This window comes from Acanthochromis polyacanthus, chromosome 14 (assembly GCF_021347895.1).
Source record: "Acanthochromis polyacanthus isolate Apoly-LR-REF ecotype Palm Island chromosome 14, KAUST_Apoly_ChrSc, whole genome shotgun sequence".
Lineage (NCBI taxonomy): Eukaryota > Metazoa > Chordata > Actinopteri > Pomacentridae > Acanthochromis > Acanthochromis polyacanthus.
The window spans coordinates 24,386,376-24,404,197 of record NC_067126.1 but is presented as its reverse complement, the minus strand read 5'-3'; the positions used below and the strand labels follow the sequence as shown (position 1 = coordinate 24,404,197).

At 40.0% G+C, this 17,822-nt stretch overlaps 1 protein-coding gene across 4 annotated transcripts in view; it reads right to left on the bottom strand.

Annotated features, from left to right (window-relative positions):
* The window catches only part of lrp1bb (low density lipoprotein receptor-related protein 1Bb), a 270,427-nt gene that overhangs the window by 129,295 nt on the left and 123,310 nt on the right, over window positions 1-17,822 (bottom strand). For all 4 annotated transcript variants that reach the window (XM_051958593.1, XM_051958591.1, XM_051958592.1 and 1 more), the window contains 10 exons: window positions 17,177-17,399; window positions 14,796-14,988; window positions 14,503-14,646; window positions 11,792-12,028; window positions 11,016-11,196; window positions 6,916-7,135; window positions 5,588-5,777; window positions 4,212-4,334; window positions 3,754-3,897; window positions 444-569 (listed from right to left, as the gene is read on the bottom strand). In XM_051958593.1, the coding sequence (XP_051814553.1) occupies window positions 444-569; window positions 3,754-3,897; window positions 4,212-4,334; window positions 5,588-5,777; window positions 6,916-7,135; window positions 11,016-11,196; window positions 11,792-12,028; window positions 14,503-14,646; window positions 14,796-14,988; window positions 17,177-17,399 (1,781 nt within the window). The remainder of the gene's footprint in view (window positions 1-443; window positions 570-3,753; window positions 3,898-4,211; window positions 4,335-5,587; window positions 5,778-6,915; window positions 7,136-11,015; window positions 11,197-11,791; window positions 12,029-14,502; window positions 14,647-14,795; window positions 14,989-17,176; window positions 17,400-17,822) is intronic.

Here is a 17,822-nt window from a genome sequence, read left to right as displayed (position 1 = left end):
TTCGCTAGCCGAGCTGCTAGCTGAGCTGCTAAGCTGCCTGCCTGGCTAAATACTGGAGCTATGTCGAAACTTCATTTCTCCATCACTCACATGTATGAAATTACATATGGAAACAGACCCCTGGTTGAAAAAAAAACAAAGTTCCCCTTTAATTCTTACAGTCTACAAAAAAAAAAATTGTCTAAAAAGCACATCAATCAACTTAACATCTAGAGCTATAACCACATTATGTTGTCCTAAAATTAGTATTTTAGAAAATGAAACTCTGGCATTCATTCAGAGGATGAAGAACAAACAAATGATTGATAATGAGTCAATCAACGTGCAAAGACAAGTGACGCTGACGGCTGCCAATTATCTTCTACACTCAGGTGATATGATCATAAAATTGCAGCCAAAACGACAACAAATCTAAGACAAAGACGAAGTGCAACAGTACATACCCGAGCATGTGGTGTTGGCCTCATCCTCGTTGTTACCGCAGTCGTTCGTTCCATCGCAAAGCCATCTTTTGGGAATGCATCGATTGTTGCTGCATTTGAACTGATCAGTGGGACAAGTGTGGTTGTCTGCAGACAGAGAGCAAAAAGCAAAACAGCAAAAAGTCAGTCAGTGAGCCACAAGCTAATAAAGCAAAACAAATAGGGAAAAAAATTGAAAAAAAAAGGCCACATTTATTGTTATTCTGAGCCTGATCCCAACTCTACTCATAAAATACTGGGCATCTCTAAATGTATAAATCTGACACACCTTATTTTTCACGTTATTGTGCGATCAGATAGCGAGAAGACATCTCACTCTGTTGGAGCTGTCTGTACTTGTCTACTTGTGGTTACACATCAGTGTTGCAGAGTGATATTTACTACGTCTCATAAACAATGTTTGGCAATCTACAAGCTACTGAGAGCCCACAAACCCAACAACTGACACATCTCATTTTGGCCTGCCGTGACATTTTTCAGGGTTTATTAGCAAAAGCTGCCATGATCTGCCACCTGTAACTTTGCAGTTTAAACAGTAAAAGTGATGATAGAAGTAATACCATACTCTGTAAGCACCACAAGATATAATCAAGCTTCTGGATAGATGATGCTATGCATGGAAGGTTGTTACTGTGAAGATGACCTTTAAAAGGGTGCGCCTAGTGTCAAGTACCTCACTATATATGTTGACCTCTCATGTATTTTCTATTATTTGATCTTTGAAGAAGATGAAAGTCCAAGTTTATACATTAATATATTCATTTAAAAATGTATTTTACGTTAGCTTATTACTTTCTGCTCAACAAAGAAAAATGACGGTCAGAAGACGCAGGTCACCCAATGAAAGGTAACACCATAACAATTTTTCTTTGTGGTTTAAAATGAGAAGCCAATTCCTGAATATTCTGTGCACTGATCTATTCCAAATGGCTAAGAAAATGCAAATAACAGATTGGGTAAGCCAAGCAGCATGGTACATTTTTCAAAAAACCCAGGTGTATGTACAGACAAACACTCGTGACCAGATTCACACAGCACAATTTTCACTCTCATGCAGTGAATACTCTCAGTGTAGAGCACAGCTGTCATAAAGGAGAGCACTTGGAAAGGAGCACAGCTACGCTAACTGGCTGAGGGGGACAAAACACACGTCGAGTGTAGACTTTCATTGTCTGTGAAATACAGCTGGATTGTCCAAATCTGTTAATTAAAGTCATATTATTAATATCAAACTTAAAGCATAAACTCTCAATCCCACTAGGGAAAAAGGTTCAGGTTTCTAGAGCATATTTACTGCTTTTTAGTGGGACTTGATTAAGGTCACAATTCAACTCATCTTGTGCTGACACACCAGCAAGTCACATTAAAAACCATAAAAGGCACTCATGCTTTAGTGTGTGCAGAATCTCACTCATGTTTCTCCTTGGTGGTTTGTCCTTTACTGGGGAGTAATGGAGTCTCTATAGCAATGTACAGTAGTCTTAAGTATATTTGTTATGTGGTTTCATTGCCTTGGTTTTTGTTTTATTTAAAGCCACTTTCAATTTATAAAATTGACTCCACTGGAACTAGCAGCCAAGCTTCTTATTTCCTTTTCAGCCTTGTCATTTAACTTTAATTACACATTGACTATTCAAATTCACTAAGCCTCACTACTCATAAATCATACTAAATGAATGAACAAATGTCTGTGGATACTGTACCGGTATTTTTTCATGATAAATCATTCCATATTGTCTAAGACAGTAGTGGTAGTGGTGTTTCTTTGGGATATAGCACGGTCTCAATGTCAGAAACTGCGAGAAGGTGCAGAAGCTGAGATCAGTGTTTTGGTCAAACGAGTTCTGGAAGCATTCTGTCACAGGCATTGATTCCATTATGTAAACTTATAGCTGAGGAAGGCACAAAATCTAGAAATTTGAAAATACAGCAGCCCTCCACCTGCAGCTATTCTCTCTGTGCTTTAAGTCCCTCCCACTAAACAAGCACAAGCATGAGCACGCACTTAAAACATGTCAAAATAATTATGGTAAAATCAATATTAGAAAAAAAATTGTCTCCAGTGGAAGTCATCTATCCAACTCATTGGACCACCACATCGTACTATGTGGATGTTGGTGCTGTGGCTGCACAGTGGATTGGTGGTTAGCACTTTCGCCTTCCAGCTAGAAGATCCCTGGTTGCCTTCTCAGGATCTTTCTGCATGGAGTTTGCATGTTCTCCCTGCACATGTGTGGGTTTTCTCTGGGTACTCCAGCTTCCTCCCACAGTCCAAAAACATTTCGGTAACTCTACATTGTCCGTCGGTGTGATTGTTTGTCTGTATATGTAGCCCCGCGATAGACGGGTGACCTATCCTGGGTGTCCTCTGCCTTCATCCTAAGTCAGCTGGGACAGAGTAAAACCCCTGTGTGACCCTAATGGGGATTAAGGGGTATATAGATCATGGATGGATGTTGTTACTCTTCTAAAGCAGTGGCAGTGAAAAATGATTGGCTGGCTAAAATCTCCCAGCACGCGCTTGATTTTCTAAAGCCTGAAAACAGAGCTAAGAGAAGGTGAAGAAGTCTAGTTTCCTCTGAGACCACATGAACACACTGAAAGTTTAGTATGGAATTATTTTTTTGGGCCAGAAAAATACCGCCTTCCTCAGCTCTACTGTTCATAAAACATGCTGTAAGAAGGCAAAGTCCTCTTATGGCCTCAAGAGACCAATCACTACCGCAAGGCATGTGGAATTCCTTGTTTAAAATGCGGTGTTGCTCTGTTAGTGAATTCACTTTGTTCTGACATATTTTAAAGAAGACTCAGCATCCAACAAAATACACAAGCACGATAATTATTAAAACATAGGATACCCCTGCAGAGCAGATAATTGATTTTTCAATTCTGATCATCCTGGCAGATGATTATATTATGGTACATTGCTGCCACGGCTTTCTGAAAAAAAAGAAAAGAAAAAAAAACAGCAGGCAAGCATCTAACATCATATTTATCCAACTGATTTGTTAAAGAGCGAATCCGCTCCAGTAACAGCAAAAGGAGAGGCAGCAGTGAAGAGGAGGAGCACTTTACACTCCTACTTCGGTGACATTTAGGAACATAGAATCTGACAGCGAAAGAGAATTAGCCTTAAAAAGCTGAGGCTTTTCTTGCTTGGTGCACAGCTGTGTATGCAAGTGTATCGGCATGTACGGTGTCTGTGCACAAAATGTATATTTATGTTAGCGTGCAGTGTGCCGCCTGCAAAGACAGATTTTAACATCCTCACAGCAGCTGTGGCTCTCCTCGTCACTTCCATCCAGACAGTCATCATCTCCGTCGCACTTCCACAAGGCCCGTATGCAGCGATGATTGTGGCACTGGAACTCATCACTTTTACATCGCTGTGGCTCTAAACTGCTGCTGGAAGCTTCTGTGAGAAACAGAAGCGGGACAAGACTTTTTATGAAGCATGTGGGGAAATTATTGGCATCGCTATAATAGCACATAAAATGTGTTAATAATGTCTCGTGCCCCTTTGTGTAACGACTGGGATTTGGTTTATATTTCTGGAAACCCACTGGGATAATTCCCCACCTGTGTTTATTTGTTTATGAGAAGATTTGCATGTGAAAAGATGAGGTTATTATTTGATCTTTGTCCCACAGGATGAAGCAAGGATTACAGTTTACTGGGACAAGATGATCTTAGGCCTCTTCTTCCTTCTGATTCATTATGTCCTCCTACCTGCACAGGTGACATTGTTCTTCTCCAGAACCTGGTTGTCAGCGCAGGCACACACTCTGCCTCCTGGGATGGCAAGGCAGAGGGTACCACAGCCTCCATAATTCACACTACATGCGTTGTCACCTGGAGAAACAGATCCCAAACACAGTGAGGTGTCTTGCTCATTCAAAGCTACATTTTCTAAGCCCGGTTTTAGTGCCACACGATTCTGCTGTTTTGTTTATTTCCCCACCTGTACACTGAACAACAAGGGCTCAGATGTCGCTTTAAAATCCTGCAAAATAAATCACCTCATTGATACAAAGCTCATTTCCTGTCTTAGCGAGACATGCCAGGTGTATGCCATGTGATCTATAACCATATGTCAAATGAATTATTGGGAACACTGTGGCTGAAAGACATTTGATGCTTTTATCATCCTTGGAGGAATAATTTGTCTTTCTGGACAAAGCTGACATTCTTCAATGGGAAAAAGGAAGTCACATATAAAGTTAAGGCATGAGACACCTTTGTCACTTTAATTTAACACAGAGCCCAAAGGCAGCGCCTGAACCAATGAGATAAAGCTTTTGGTTTTGTAAGAGCCAATCAGTAATACTCAGAGTGCTGGACAGCCAATTAATCTATGCAGTGACATGAACAATAGAGAAATGTCCAGCAAATTCTCTGCATGGTGTGAACTCGGCTGAGCATGTAGAAGTCAACCAGCCGCTTGCATCACACGCTTGGCACTTTTCGACTCGAAATGCAGTTTTAATGTTCTCGTACGGAAATCAGTGTTTTGACAATGTAGCAAAGCCATGCCATGAATCAAGAATCATGTCATTTGACTGTGTGCAAGAATATTTCTCTACATTTAGAGCACTAACGTCAACATGCCCTGGCTGTGGAGCAGGTGTCTGAACATTTCTTTTACATGGCTGTTATGGGATAACAAAAGAAACGCCTCCTGTGACGGCAAGCGAGGCCCTCTGCTGACAGCCATATCTGATGCCTCTCCAATCTGTTCTTTTCAGGACTCTAACAGGATGAATCCATCATCATTTGTTACAGAAGTGAGCAAAGCCCTCCAAACCTTGGTCACCTTATTTAACTTCATAAAGTGGAGCCCCAAGTGACTCTAAAGCCGCTGTCACTGCTGATCAATGCACTGGTTTACACCATAAAATCTGAGACCAATAGGCATATACGTAGCTCCCCGGTGTATATATCATATAAAGTGCTCTCCATTAAGGAAAAGGGTATAGGGGATACAAATGTCTGGACACACAACACAGAGAGGTTCTATTTCCAGTGCAAAACAGCCACTTTCTCTGTTAGGGAGGCCATGGTTCAGTGGCACTGGATAAGGACTTAATGAAGGGAATGCAGCCAACCTTGCTGACTCTGTGCATCATAGACACGCAGGCCAAATAGTGGTGGTCTCTCGCTTCTCAGCAGAGTGACATCGCCCATGGATAAGTCCAGCTGGAACACCGAGGCATTCATGTACTCCGTCCAGAAGATAAAATTACGATAATGAGAGATTCCGAATGGATGGTTCAGCTCTTTTCCGCTATACACCACCTGCAACATGAAGCAAACACAGAGTATAATCAAAAGATTAGGGGGGCTATGGAAAGACACCACCAGCAACAGAAAAATCAATCATCTCAAACAGGGTTCTCGCTGTTTGAATATGGGCTTAGCAATGATTTGATCACAGTATATGATGAATGTGATTCAATTTCTTTGCACAAATTTATTCACGCAGAGCTGTCTGCTTATAATAATGTTTGCTAGAATCTTGGCATTGATTAAATAGCATTCGCAAATAATTCATTAGCTTAATACGCTAGTACAACTACAGCCGACAGGAGCAGTTGGGGATGAAGGGATGTCTTGTTGGCAGTTGTGGGAAGAGGAGTCGTTTTCAATCATCTCGCTGTTTTGTAGTTCAACACTGTCACAGCTATAATATATATGGATTTGATCGCTAAATATATGTTTTATTACAGACTTCAGAAAAGATGGATACAATTTTATTTCACTGTTAAATCAACTAATCACTGACTATAATTTTAAAGAGCCCATATTGTGCCTTTTTTTTTTACCATTATAGTTTTTTGTGCCTGTAAAAGGTATGCAATGCAAAGACGACACTCAAAGTCTGCACCAAAGAAAGTTACTGTCTTTAAGAAAACACAACTCCTTTCCTGCATGAAACACCTCATTTGAATTGCAGGCTTGTTTTCCCCGTTGCTTATTTATGTCATCATGAAACACATTTGCAAAACTACTACCAAGTAGCTAGTTTAGCCATGAGGTGTAGCGATATTTCTGTCTCTATACTCATAAATCTGGGGTCCGATTACATAACCAGTGTTGCCTTGTTTTTGTAGGGTCATCTGACCAATCACAGCAGCGTGTGTTTTTCATGAGGGCGAGTCTTAAAGAGATAGAAGCTAAAATGGTTGGATGTAGACAGAGGGTGAGAAGAGGTGCTGCAGCAATGTGCAATATGAGACAAATAATGTGTTTTCTGAACATTAAAATCTTTACACCTACACTAATAAACCTCATAAATAAAATTATAAACCTGTAAATGAGCATAATGTGGGCACTTTAAAAGCAACGTGGGTATTTAGAGATGTCAAAATAACATCTGACATGATTCCTTCCCCAATGTAGCTATTGTATGTAATTGCCACATATCAAAACATACCATTCTTCCAGTTCCATTCAGGTGAATCTTCTCAATGTGGTCGTAGTAGGCATCACACCAGTACATAGTGCTGGTACTGTGGTCCAGAGTCAGGCCATTGGGCCACAGCATGTTGGATGTGACGAAAATACTGCGGTTGGATCCATCCATCCACGCTTTCTCTATCCGCCCTATGCTGTCATTTACTTCATCTTCTTCCCAGTCTGTCCAGTACATCCAGCTATCACACAGAGAGATGTACACATACAGTATAAACACCTGGACATGAGTAATTCTTAGCACTCTAATGTGAGTCATTGCCTGGAACACATTAGTCATGCAGCAGCATCAGCAGATCACATCTCACATTCAAAACTAATGCAGTTCATTTCAGCTGTCTGCTCCTCATTCATCTATGCCCTTACTCCCTGACATGCTGATGTTAAATAGTTGTGCTTGCTGCTCCTTTCACTAGCCTTCTCCTGCTTTGATTTCTTATCAATCCACACACACGTGACAGCATGTTTTCGCAAGATTCTCTCAAAATGATATTTTCCATATCACTGTGAATTGCGTTTGTTGTAGGTGCCATTAGCAGACACGCGCACGCTCCCATGAATCTATGGCCTGCTGCTGTGAATCACACAGAGAACATTATAGAGAACAAAACATGCCCTGACAATTCCATAACACTTACACCAATGAGGCATAATATCAGTTGGAAGTGTAACATTGATCATGTTGCTACCATTGAATATTTTGCTGGGAAATCTTTAGTCTTGACATTCATATGAATGCTGTGTTGCCATGTACCACCCACCTAAACATTGTTCCAGACCAAGCAAACTGGCAGTGGCCTCCCATAGCAGGACAATGCATCCTGCTACACAGCAAAAACTGCTCAAGAAAAGTTTAAGGAACATGACAAAGACCTCAAGGTGTTGACCCAAATTCCAGACTTTGCAATTTCCAATCACATTGAGCATCCACGTGATGGATTGGAACAAGTCTGATCCACACAGACCTCAACCTGCAACTCACAAGACTCAACAGATCTAAATTCTGGACACCCCCCAGAGGTCCGATGTCCATGATTGTCGTTGGGGATCGACACAATATGAGGCAGGTGGTTTTATTGTAGTGGCTGATTAGTGTAACCAATAGCTTAGAAAACTGTTTTTCAATCTCAAAAAGAGTGTTCCCAAATGATAGGGGAAAAAAAACTGGAATCCAGATTTCCCCTATGTGAAACCAAATCATCTAATTCCCATGGTTTAACAACATGACTGTCAAAAGAAAGTGCACTGTAGACTACGGAATTATTCAGCCTTATCAAGTTATAGTGCCGCTTGACTGCACATCAAGGGAAGTTAGATATCTCATATTCCCCACCCAAAAAAAGCATTTTCCGTGTATCATGTGTACAGCAAGACTACAACTCTCAATGGGCTGGTGGTATCTGAAACATGATTGGGTCAACAATTTGACGCGATCTTTTCTGTAGTAACCGTGCCCTGGAGAATTGCTCTATTTGAGTGTTGCTGACTGAGCCATGTGGCCCCCTGTTACTCATCAATGGTAGAAAGCTGGCTAAGGGAGGATGAAACAGAATTGGATATAGAGGTGAATGAAGACTCCCTCTGTCTCGAAGTCATCTTTATGACCTCATGAATTATTCACAGCACACTGGCTTCACACTCACATGCACACACACATATGCCTACATGCAGACAGACATAATACAAATATCCTATCAGATGGACATCATGGATTTACAGTGCCAAGGTAGAAGACTGTTACGATCTTCAATGATTTGAAAAACATTGCATTTAATAACTAAATAAAATGCCTTATATTTTCATTCAAAACACCTTGGACTAGACCAAACCATTGTCAATTATTAGGAGACAAATACTTGGCAGATTGCACAATAAGGGACAACACTTACTGTGTATACACACAATTCAGGCATCAAGAGTTAACCAAAGCTAAGTATCACACACATGTTATTTGTGTCTGGATTTTGTGTATGAGAATCCTAATGTAGCAAATTGGAGAGGTGTGACATTATTAAGGTGACACTCGTAGTCCTTATCATGTCAACACAGGCTAGAGGTGGCAAACAGAGCAGAAAATAAGGTCTCATGAATGCAGTGAAGAAGACAGTTGGAGATCTATTTCACCTGAAGAGACCCTTCCAGCTGAGCAGATAGAGATCAAAGGACAGTTTGGTTCAGGCTGAATGCTCTCTCAGAAGCCTCAAAACTAGCTCTTACTAATCATTTGTGCTGTCAGTGGGAAGGTTGGACTAAAAGTTATTAATCCGTATACAAAAAAGAGTGACATTGTATCCTGTCACTCTCATCACTGCTGCTGCAGTGCATCTGTCAGGGTTGAAATTCTGAACAAAAGCCAGAATGCTATTATCCTCATTAATCTCAGAAATTAAAGGCTGTGTTCTCATTACATGTTTTTTTTTTTTCAGGACTTTGACTTTAATGTTTCAAAATCAGTGTGTTTCCATCACTGTGATAAATGTCATCCTCTTTCCATATCCAGTCTGCACCACTGTGGCATGTGTGTGACTTGTATACTAATGCTGGAATCACTGTCATTGCTAGGATGAAGAACAAAACACAATACTGGAAAGAAAAGGCAAATGGAAGACTATTTAGGGCTTAAAGGTAAATGCTGAAGACAAAGGGTAGGAAAAAAAATGCACACGTTTAGATTTTTGGTTTGGTGCATGATCCTTTACAGCACTGAAACAGCTGTGTATAGCAAAATGTTTGGAACAATCCCTTGAGGTTTGAAAACTAATCTCTGACTGTGATGGATTTGGTGAGTGTTAATACGATTTAAGCCTTAAAGTGTTAATCCTTAAGATCCTTAAGACACTCAATGAATTTGAGTTTTGCAGCATCATATATATGATAATTACTGTCTTTTTGGCAGGGTTCACCATAGACTATATGAGTTTGCACACAAATGCTAAGGAGATGACCTATAAGAACTTAAGAGAATAAGCTATCAAACTGGTTAATTGTTCTTAACCATGCTGGTTAAGTTGGGAATTCCAGAATATGAGTCCCACATTCACAATTTTTTTCAAAGGGGAATATATGTATGTAATATCAGTCACAAAAAATGTCTGGGAAAACTGATGATTCCCAGGAGTGACATTTGAAGCAAAGTGACACTGATATCTTTAAAAAAGCACATTTGTTTCTTCTAACATTTATATATTTACAATAAGTAAGAGCTCAAAACAGATGTAATTAGAAACCTTAATACCGTACATTATCCAGTGGCATGGAACTGTTTTCACAGACCAAAACAGTTGTGTGTAAAATCTGGTGGTAAAAAACAAAAACCAGAACAAAAACAAAAACAAAAAAAACTACTCAATATTTTAGAAAACAGGCTTCTGTTATAAAAATAAGTAAATCTTTCACAGGGATTAAAGGCTTTGCATAGAATCCTAATTTGTAAAGTTAAAGATTAGTCTAAAAACCCTAATATCTTGATTTTTGTTGCTTGATTTTTGTTGTCAATTTTATCAAACTTTTTAATGTTAGGGTTAATGAAAAAGAGAACAAAAAAGTAGGCTAGCCTAGACACAGACTGTGCATGTACTTATAAAAGTTCCATTTTGTCCACATATAAACCACACCCACTGACTTTAGCAAAGCATAATCTGAAACTTTTGCTAAACCTACTTTAGTGTAGATGTGTGTATACCCTCAATGAAGTTAAACACATCTACTAATGTAGTAATATGTAACTGCATCCGAAATCCTATGTTAATTTAACTTCTATGTAACACACTAGAGACATGAAGTGAGACCGTAAGAAGTATAGCAGCCAGTGTTAATTTACTTTGAGAAAATCTCTAAACTGCATTTACGGATGTGAATGACAAGATAATTGCTTTTCTCATTGACCGTCTGTGTGAAAAGAAATTACACAAAAAGAAGACTGCAACATAGTTGCAATTACATTTGCTGCTGTTTTGTTATTGTTTGTATCTTATTTGTTTTTACCTATACTTGTACCTGCATCCTAGCAATACATGTTGAGAAGGGGTTATTTTTTGCAGTTGTTGGTTGTTTTTCTCTGACCTGTTAAGAGGATCAACCACAATGGCCCGAGGGTGTGACATATTCCCTTCCAACAGAGTCTTCCTGGTCTGGGAGGCTCTTTCCAGTCTGGCGACGCTGATTGTCTTCCTGTACCCATCATTGGTCCAATACAAGTTGTTTCCAATCCAGTCCACAGAGATTCCTTCAACATTGTCAAGTTCTACAACAGAATCAACAAATACAAATGTTTTCTCATTCTGAAATCTGTATAAAGGAAGCCGTTTTTGTGTTCAACAAAACTTTTGACTGGTTTGAAAAACAGGAATGTCTGGTTGTAAAGACATTACAAGTGGAATAATCAAGGACAGAATAATTAATTCGTTTCTAGATTACAATACTTGTGTTTAGTCCTTTGTACATTTATTCACTTGGGCAACAAGACACTGTTTGGTAAAAAGTTGTAATGTTATTTAGTGACATCAGATCTATTTAACTTTGGATTGTGTTGGAATGAAACGGTTGTTTGTATAAAAAATAAAGAACTGAGGGTTGTCTGACTATATCAGTCTTATGCCAGACTGGTAAAACAAATTTAAAAAAGACAAAGTCTTCTTTGTTTGTTCTTTTCCCTCTTGAGATAAGGTATATTCATAGTACACTCAGTGTGTTCTGAGTACAATAAACATGTGTGACATGATTATATTATAACATTAAAGCCACAGGAGGGTCACTAGTAAAACATGCTGCAAACTGTCAGTTCAGTGTATTCTGGGAAATGCTGCAGTTAGTATATATAAAAAAGCATTTACACCTACCATCTTTGAGTATTGTCTCTCGGCTGTTTCCATCTATTTTTTGCCGTCCAATAAGAAAACTGGTGGTGTCAGCAAAGTAGATGTGTCCCAGTTCTGCATGGTAGTCAATGGCTCGAGGGTTGACCAGGTCCTCGATCGGCACCATGTGCTCATCACTGGACTTGATGTTCATATCCAATCCTCTGATGACCCCAGGACGCCCCTTACCGTAGAACAGGAAGAAATCGTTTTTGGGCTCTACAAAGCAAGAAAGGACAGACCCCTTTTTACTGTTATTGTCAATTAATTGGTCTAATTCATCAGTGCTGATCCCGGCATTAAACCCTCTTACCTACCACATTGTTCTTATATGTTTGCCAGAGCCTGGGCCATCCATTCACCTTAATGGAGCCAGTAATCAGTGCCAATGACTATACTCTCCCCCCTCAATCACGCTCCTGTTACAAAGCTGCCTTGAGAGTAAGAGAAGGAAACTGCTTCAGCGACCAGACAATCGCAATACTTACCCAGGCTGTGAACATGGTTTCTGATCTAAAATAACATGGTGTCTGGGTGGAAAGGCAAACAGAAAGGCCTAGAAAGCTGAGGCAGCTCCTCGGCGGCATGCCAGCCGCTCAGGGGACTGTATGTTCTCGAACCCTTTGGGATCCACTGGAACGGCAAGAGGAGGAATGAAGGAGGGCTTCCATTGAGAGAAGCAGACCTCTCTTCGCTCTCAGCCCCTACCCAAGAGACTGGGATGCTGGGGGTGAGGACCACACATGCCTCACTTCAATTTATCATTTTGCGAGGGAGAGACCAACTACCCAGGAGACAATTAAGCTTTGCAAGAGACCCAGATATCAAACCCCACTGTGACTGCTATATGAAAAAAGATGACTATTTAACACCAAATCTCATTATGCTTAGGGAGATGGAAAGCGCAAGCAAGACCGAGATAGCTGGTGTCATCAGAACATCTACGAGGGGGGAATAAATCAAATGTGTCATGCCAAGCCTCCCAATGCTTCGTTACCCCGATCGAAATGCGGTGGGCCCTCAAATTGTGTCATCAATTTGATCCTCTGCTGTTATTGTCAACTACACAATGTCCGGCAATTGATCAGACCAGCCAACAAATGCAGACAAACTTAAATCCTCATTATGGTAATAATCAATCAGGCTTGCGGCAGGTCGATAGTAGAACGTTACTTTCAAATGGGTCTGTATTCATCAGCCTTCATCTTTATCACTGCCACTCTGAGGGTGTGCATCCTCTGCATAACCCGCACATGCGCATAACAATGCCAAAAGGAGCAGCAATGGAAAAAATCCTTTTTCAGCATAAGTCATGATTCTTCTTGATTAGGAACAGAAAGTACTGTAGATGAAAGTCTATCTGGTCAATAGCTTTGGAGTCAGCTTACAGGAGCATGCTAACATTGATTAATAATAAATAAAAGCACCTAAAATTATCAATTTTAGTATTTTTGAACTAGTATATTAGATGCATGAAGAATAACATCTAATTGCATAACTCCTGATTGCATATATAAATTTGCCAATGTAGTTCCAGCACAGACACACTGAGCAATTTCTTATTGATTAGTGCCCAAATCCCAAGGTGATGACACTAAACAATGGCTAGCACAGAAACAAAAGCAAAAAAAGAAGAAAAAAATCAAATAGATAAGAAAGTGACCAGAGTATACATGACCATGACAACTATCAGCTGCTCTGTATAGTTCAATGAAAACCCTTTTTTTCTGATTATTGAGCTCTGTGAAGAGGTAAGGCTCCAGCTTTAGAAAAAAAACAAAAACTTTTAGCTGCTAAATTTTCTGAAGTAAATGGATCATTGTGCCTTAAGTTTAGTCAACCTAATGATCTGAAGGAAAGATTTCAAGGTAAAAGGACACTGTTGATGACAGAATTGAAGCATTAGTCAGAAAACTGATGTTGGGACTTATTCGTCTGAACAATGAGAACTTTAATAATTTCCCATTTCTGGATGATTTACAGAGCAAGAACATTGTGTGAAAAACCGACTCGCTGATCATTGTCAGGCCTTATCTTACCCATATTTCTTTGAGAGTATTTCTCTGAAAAGCAGGCAATGTCAGTACAGAAGAGGGGATTAGAAATCTGTTTGTAGTGATAAAGTTGACAGGAATGTCAACTGAATAGGAGAAGTCATTGACTGATGTCACAATTGATATGCCTCTGAAACAGAGGTTCATGGAGAAGCCAGCGACTGAAGTGAATACTGAGGACTGAGTGACAATGAAAAACTTCTCCCATTTGCATCAAACCATTTCTTTGAGGTTAACTTTTTCGCACCGGTGTACCTGAAAAACAACCACAGCGCACATCACATTGTTAGGGTGAAAAGTTTGCAACTCTTTCTCAACCCTATTCAACCGCAACACCTCGCAGTCTTTATCCAAGTTCAATTATTACACTGAGTGAGTAAAGCATTGGTTTGATTGCCACCCAAAAAAGTACATGGGTGTGTAATTTTTAATAACTGACATCATGCACTTCTAAAATTAGCATTTTTCTGAGTGGGAGAAAGCAAAACATTTTCACCTTCAAAGGAGAGTCACACTAGTAAAAATACAAAGATCCACTGCTTTAGAGACAGATGTTAATGGAATGACTGTTTATAAAAGGTATGTACTAAAACAGACAATTACACATCTATTTTGATCCAAAGAAAAATATGTACTAACTTTTACAGGCTTTTCCATCAAAGCCCAGGCTGTAGCCAGTACGACAGCGGCAGGTTCTGGACTTGTAGCTCCCACTGAGAAGGCAGATATGGGAACAGCCGCCTGGCTTTCCATATGAATCCCTTTCACATGCATGACTCCTGACTGCGGACAAAATCAGAATGGACAAGAAAATCATTACAAGCCAGCGAAGCATCCTCCTTCCATCACAGATTGCAGCTTGTGAGTCTTTAAATGGGGTAGATTCTGACACATACTTGCAGATGTTTACTTATACAGAAAATGTCCTTTACCTTTCGGCTGAGTGAGTTTGTGGTAGACACGGAGTGCTCTCGAATTCCCCAGACTGGCTAGTGTCCTGCTCTCTGCTGTGATGTTGAACCTGTGCATCTGCAGCAGCTCCACAGTGGAACTCCCTTTGGAAGGGTCAGAGTGGATAGCATAGAGGTAGTCCTCAAACACAGCTAATGCATAAATGTACGACACCTGAAAAACAAGAAAGATCCATGGTGCTTTTTTACATCATTCGTGAAGCCAAACACAAATAAAACCATGAGAGGAACAGGAAGGGAAAAAATAACAATAGCAAAAATGCATGAGTGAGGACTTTTATATTTTAGACTGCATTAAGCATGAGGGGGATAGAAGATGGTGGTGGGGCTGTCTGAACATTTGGCAGCCCATACAGGGCCAGAAGCTGGACTCCACTGGGAGACCACTGGCTCTGACACCACAGCCTCCATGCTACATTTAGCAGGCTGACACCCACACAAAGCGACATGGCTGAATGAGCCGTGTTCACAGGAAGTACACCTAAGCTCACTGGCCTACACCTTAACATCAGGGGCACCAAGAAACATGCGTCAGAATAAATAAAAAATAACAAACAAACCACTCAACCGTCTCTCTCTATGGAATTTGGCCTCAGCCCTCTACTTCTACTTGGGAACTTTTAAAAGCACACACAGCTCACATATACAGCCCTAGAAGGTACACATATAATGTTCTTTCATCTTCACCGACAGTGCATGTGCTGCATTATACTTTCTGAACAGTATATATGTACAATGGAGTAAGCCAGACAGGATTCATCTCACAGGAGGAAAATTAGAAAAGTGGGGTTGTGGTAACTGACAGACAAATTTAACAGAGGGGAATTTATGGAATTCTTGCTTTCCCTCAACACTGTATTATAGCAGGATGTAGCCATCAACTATAGATGAAGACGGTCTTCAGTAAAACAATTCCTAAACATGGCTTAACCATAGACTGTACACAAAAAGATAAACGGTAGCTTTTGGGTGTAAAAAGTGAAGTAACACAGATATGCCTTATGCCTACTTTTTTTCTGATGGCCAGAAGGGGGCACCTCTTCTGGTTGCAAAAAGAAGTTTAGCTGTGTAGAAGCTTATGAGTAAATTAGCCAACTTCTTACTTGCTTTGTTAGTTCAATGAAAAAAATGTTTCACACTCGCTAATTTCATGTTTTTCTCTTGTAGCATGATGCTCATTTTGCAAATGATGGTCCAAATTCAAATCCAAAACAGACAGCGCTTAAGGCCGGAGCTACCTTGGCTTGTATAGTGTCCTTGAGTTCTCAGTCAGATCCACATCTCACTTGTGACATCTAGTTTCAAAAAATCAAAATAGTCACGGCCACATTCTGATCCCAAAACAGCAATCTATAAAACCAGTGAGTGCAGTCATAGTGGCTATGTTCATATTATATATGCAGTATATGGGCTCAACAATTACAGTGACCACAACATTATAAATATTTTACATAATAATAATCCTACTTTGCATAATTACATCATGGAGTTTTTTTTTTTTTTTAATGAAATGTTTTCCTGCATGGGAACCATACACAGTTGTGTGTGAAATGTGACCAGCTTCAAAAGAGGAGATTCTAGTAATATGTAAAAAGGAAAAAAATAAATGTCATTGAAATCAACTGTATTTAAAAAAAAGTAATGTGACCGAGTAAAACTGCGAGCAAAGTAACTACTTCTGCTCATGGATGGTAATGGCTATGACATTAAAGACCACATGCAGTCTATGGAAAAGACAGACATTTGTGATGCAGCTGTAGCAACATGAAGATCCTCAGTCTAATGAGGGCACAGGAAAATGAGCGAGGCAACATCGAGCAAAGAACACCTGCATACACAATAAGATACTTGATATGTATATTCTGCTTTCCTCAGAAAGGGTGAATATATAGTCCAAGTTGGTTGAAAGGGCTTTTTAATGAATAACCATAATTTTTGATGAAAGGCCTGAAAAGTGTACTACAGGAGAGAGCCTATTGATATGCTCATTTGGAAGACAGCCTGACATGTGACTCAACTCCTTCAACTTAATAAACCATCTATTCCCCGTTCAAAAGACCCTTTCAATGAAAATGAAGAGTGAATTATAACAACAAGCAGTGAATATAGCACCTGCCTTGCAGTGATAAAGCACGGTGCCCTAAATCAGAAAATTAACCAAGAATCCCCCTCTCATGTAATGATTGGAGTTTGTCAAATTAAAAAAAAAAGGGCAACAGCACTGATAACAGAAATCAGCTTACTGTTGAGATTCCCATTGATGTTTGTCCACAATGCATCCTTCTGACGTGGAATCCATCAGAGAAATAAAGTAGTGTCTAACAGTGAAATGTGACACTTACCTGGTTGCCATGGATGACGGTGTGTCTGTTCCTGCCCTGGTAATCCACCACATCGATGTAATCCAGGTATGCATCTGCCCAATACACCAGCTTCTTGACCACGTCCAACGCCACAGCAGTGGGCTGCTCAATTTTATAATCCACCAGCCGGGTCCGGTTGGTGCCATCCATGTTGCAGCGCTCAATCTTGGCCACGTTCCCATAGTCAGGGAAGAAGAGCATCCTGCAGAGGGTGGCGAGTGTTAAAATGATTCAGTGCTGTAAAGGATATTGTCAACTTTGCTTGGTGAGCAGAGTCTCACTCTTTGCTACTGATGTTTTAAGACCTATTTCCTTCACATGGCAGTAAGTAAATCATCACCACAGTATGCAGACATACATTACTACAAACTGTACATTTGTGAATTATGTTGGCTTGGTGTGCAGCTGCAGTTACCTTAGACTGTGGAACAAAGTCACATTTAGTATGTAAACTATAATATGTTAAATTAAGCTACAAACTGTTTGCTTAAGTTGTCCTCTGAGCAATGATTGTCTACTGTGTGGGAGTCTGCTACTACTGCGTCTAGAAGTACTGCAAGACCTCAACAATGCAACAACCATTACTGCTTCTGTTGTGTATTTAATTAAGTAAACCCAAACCAAA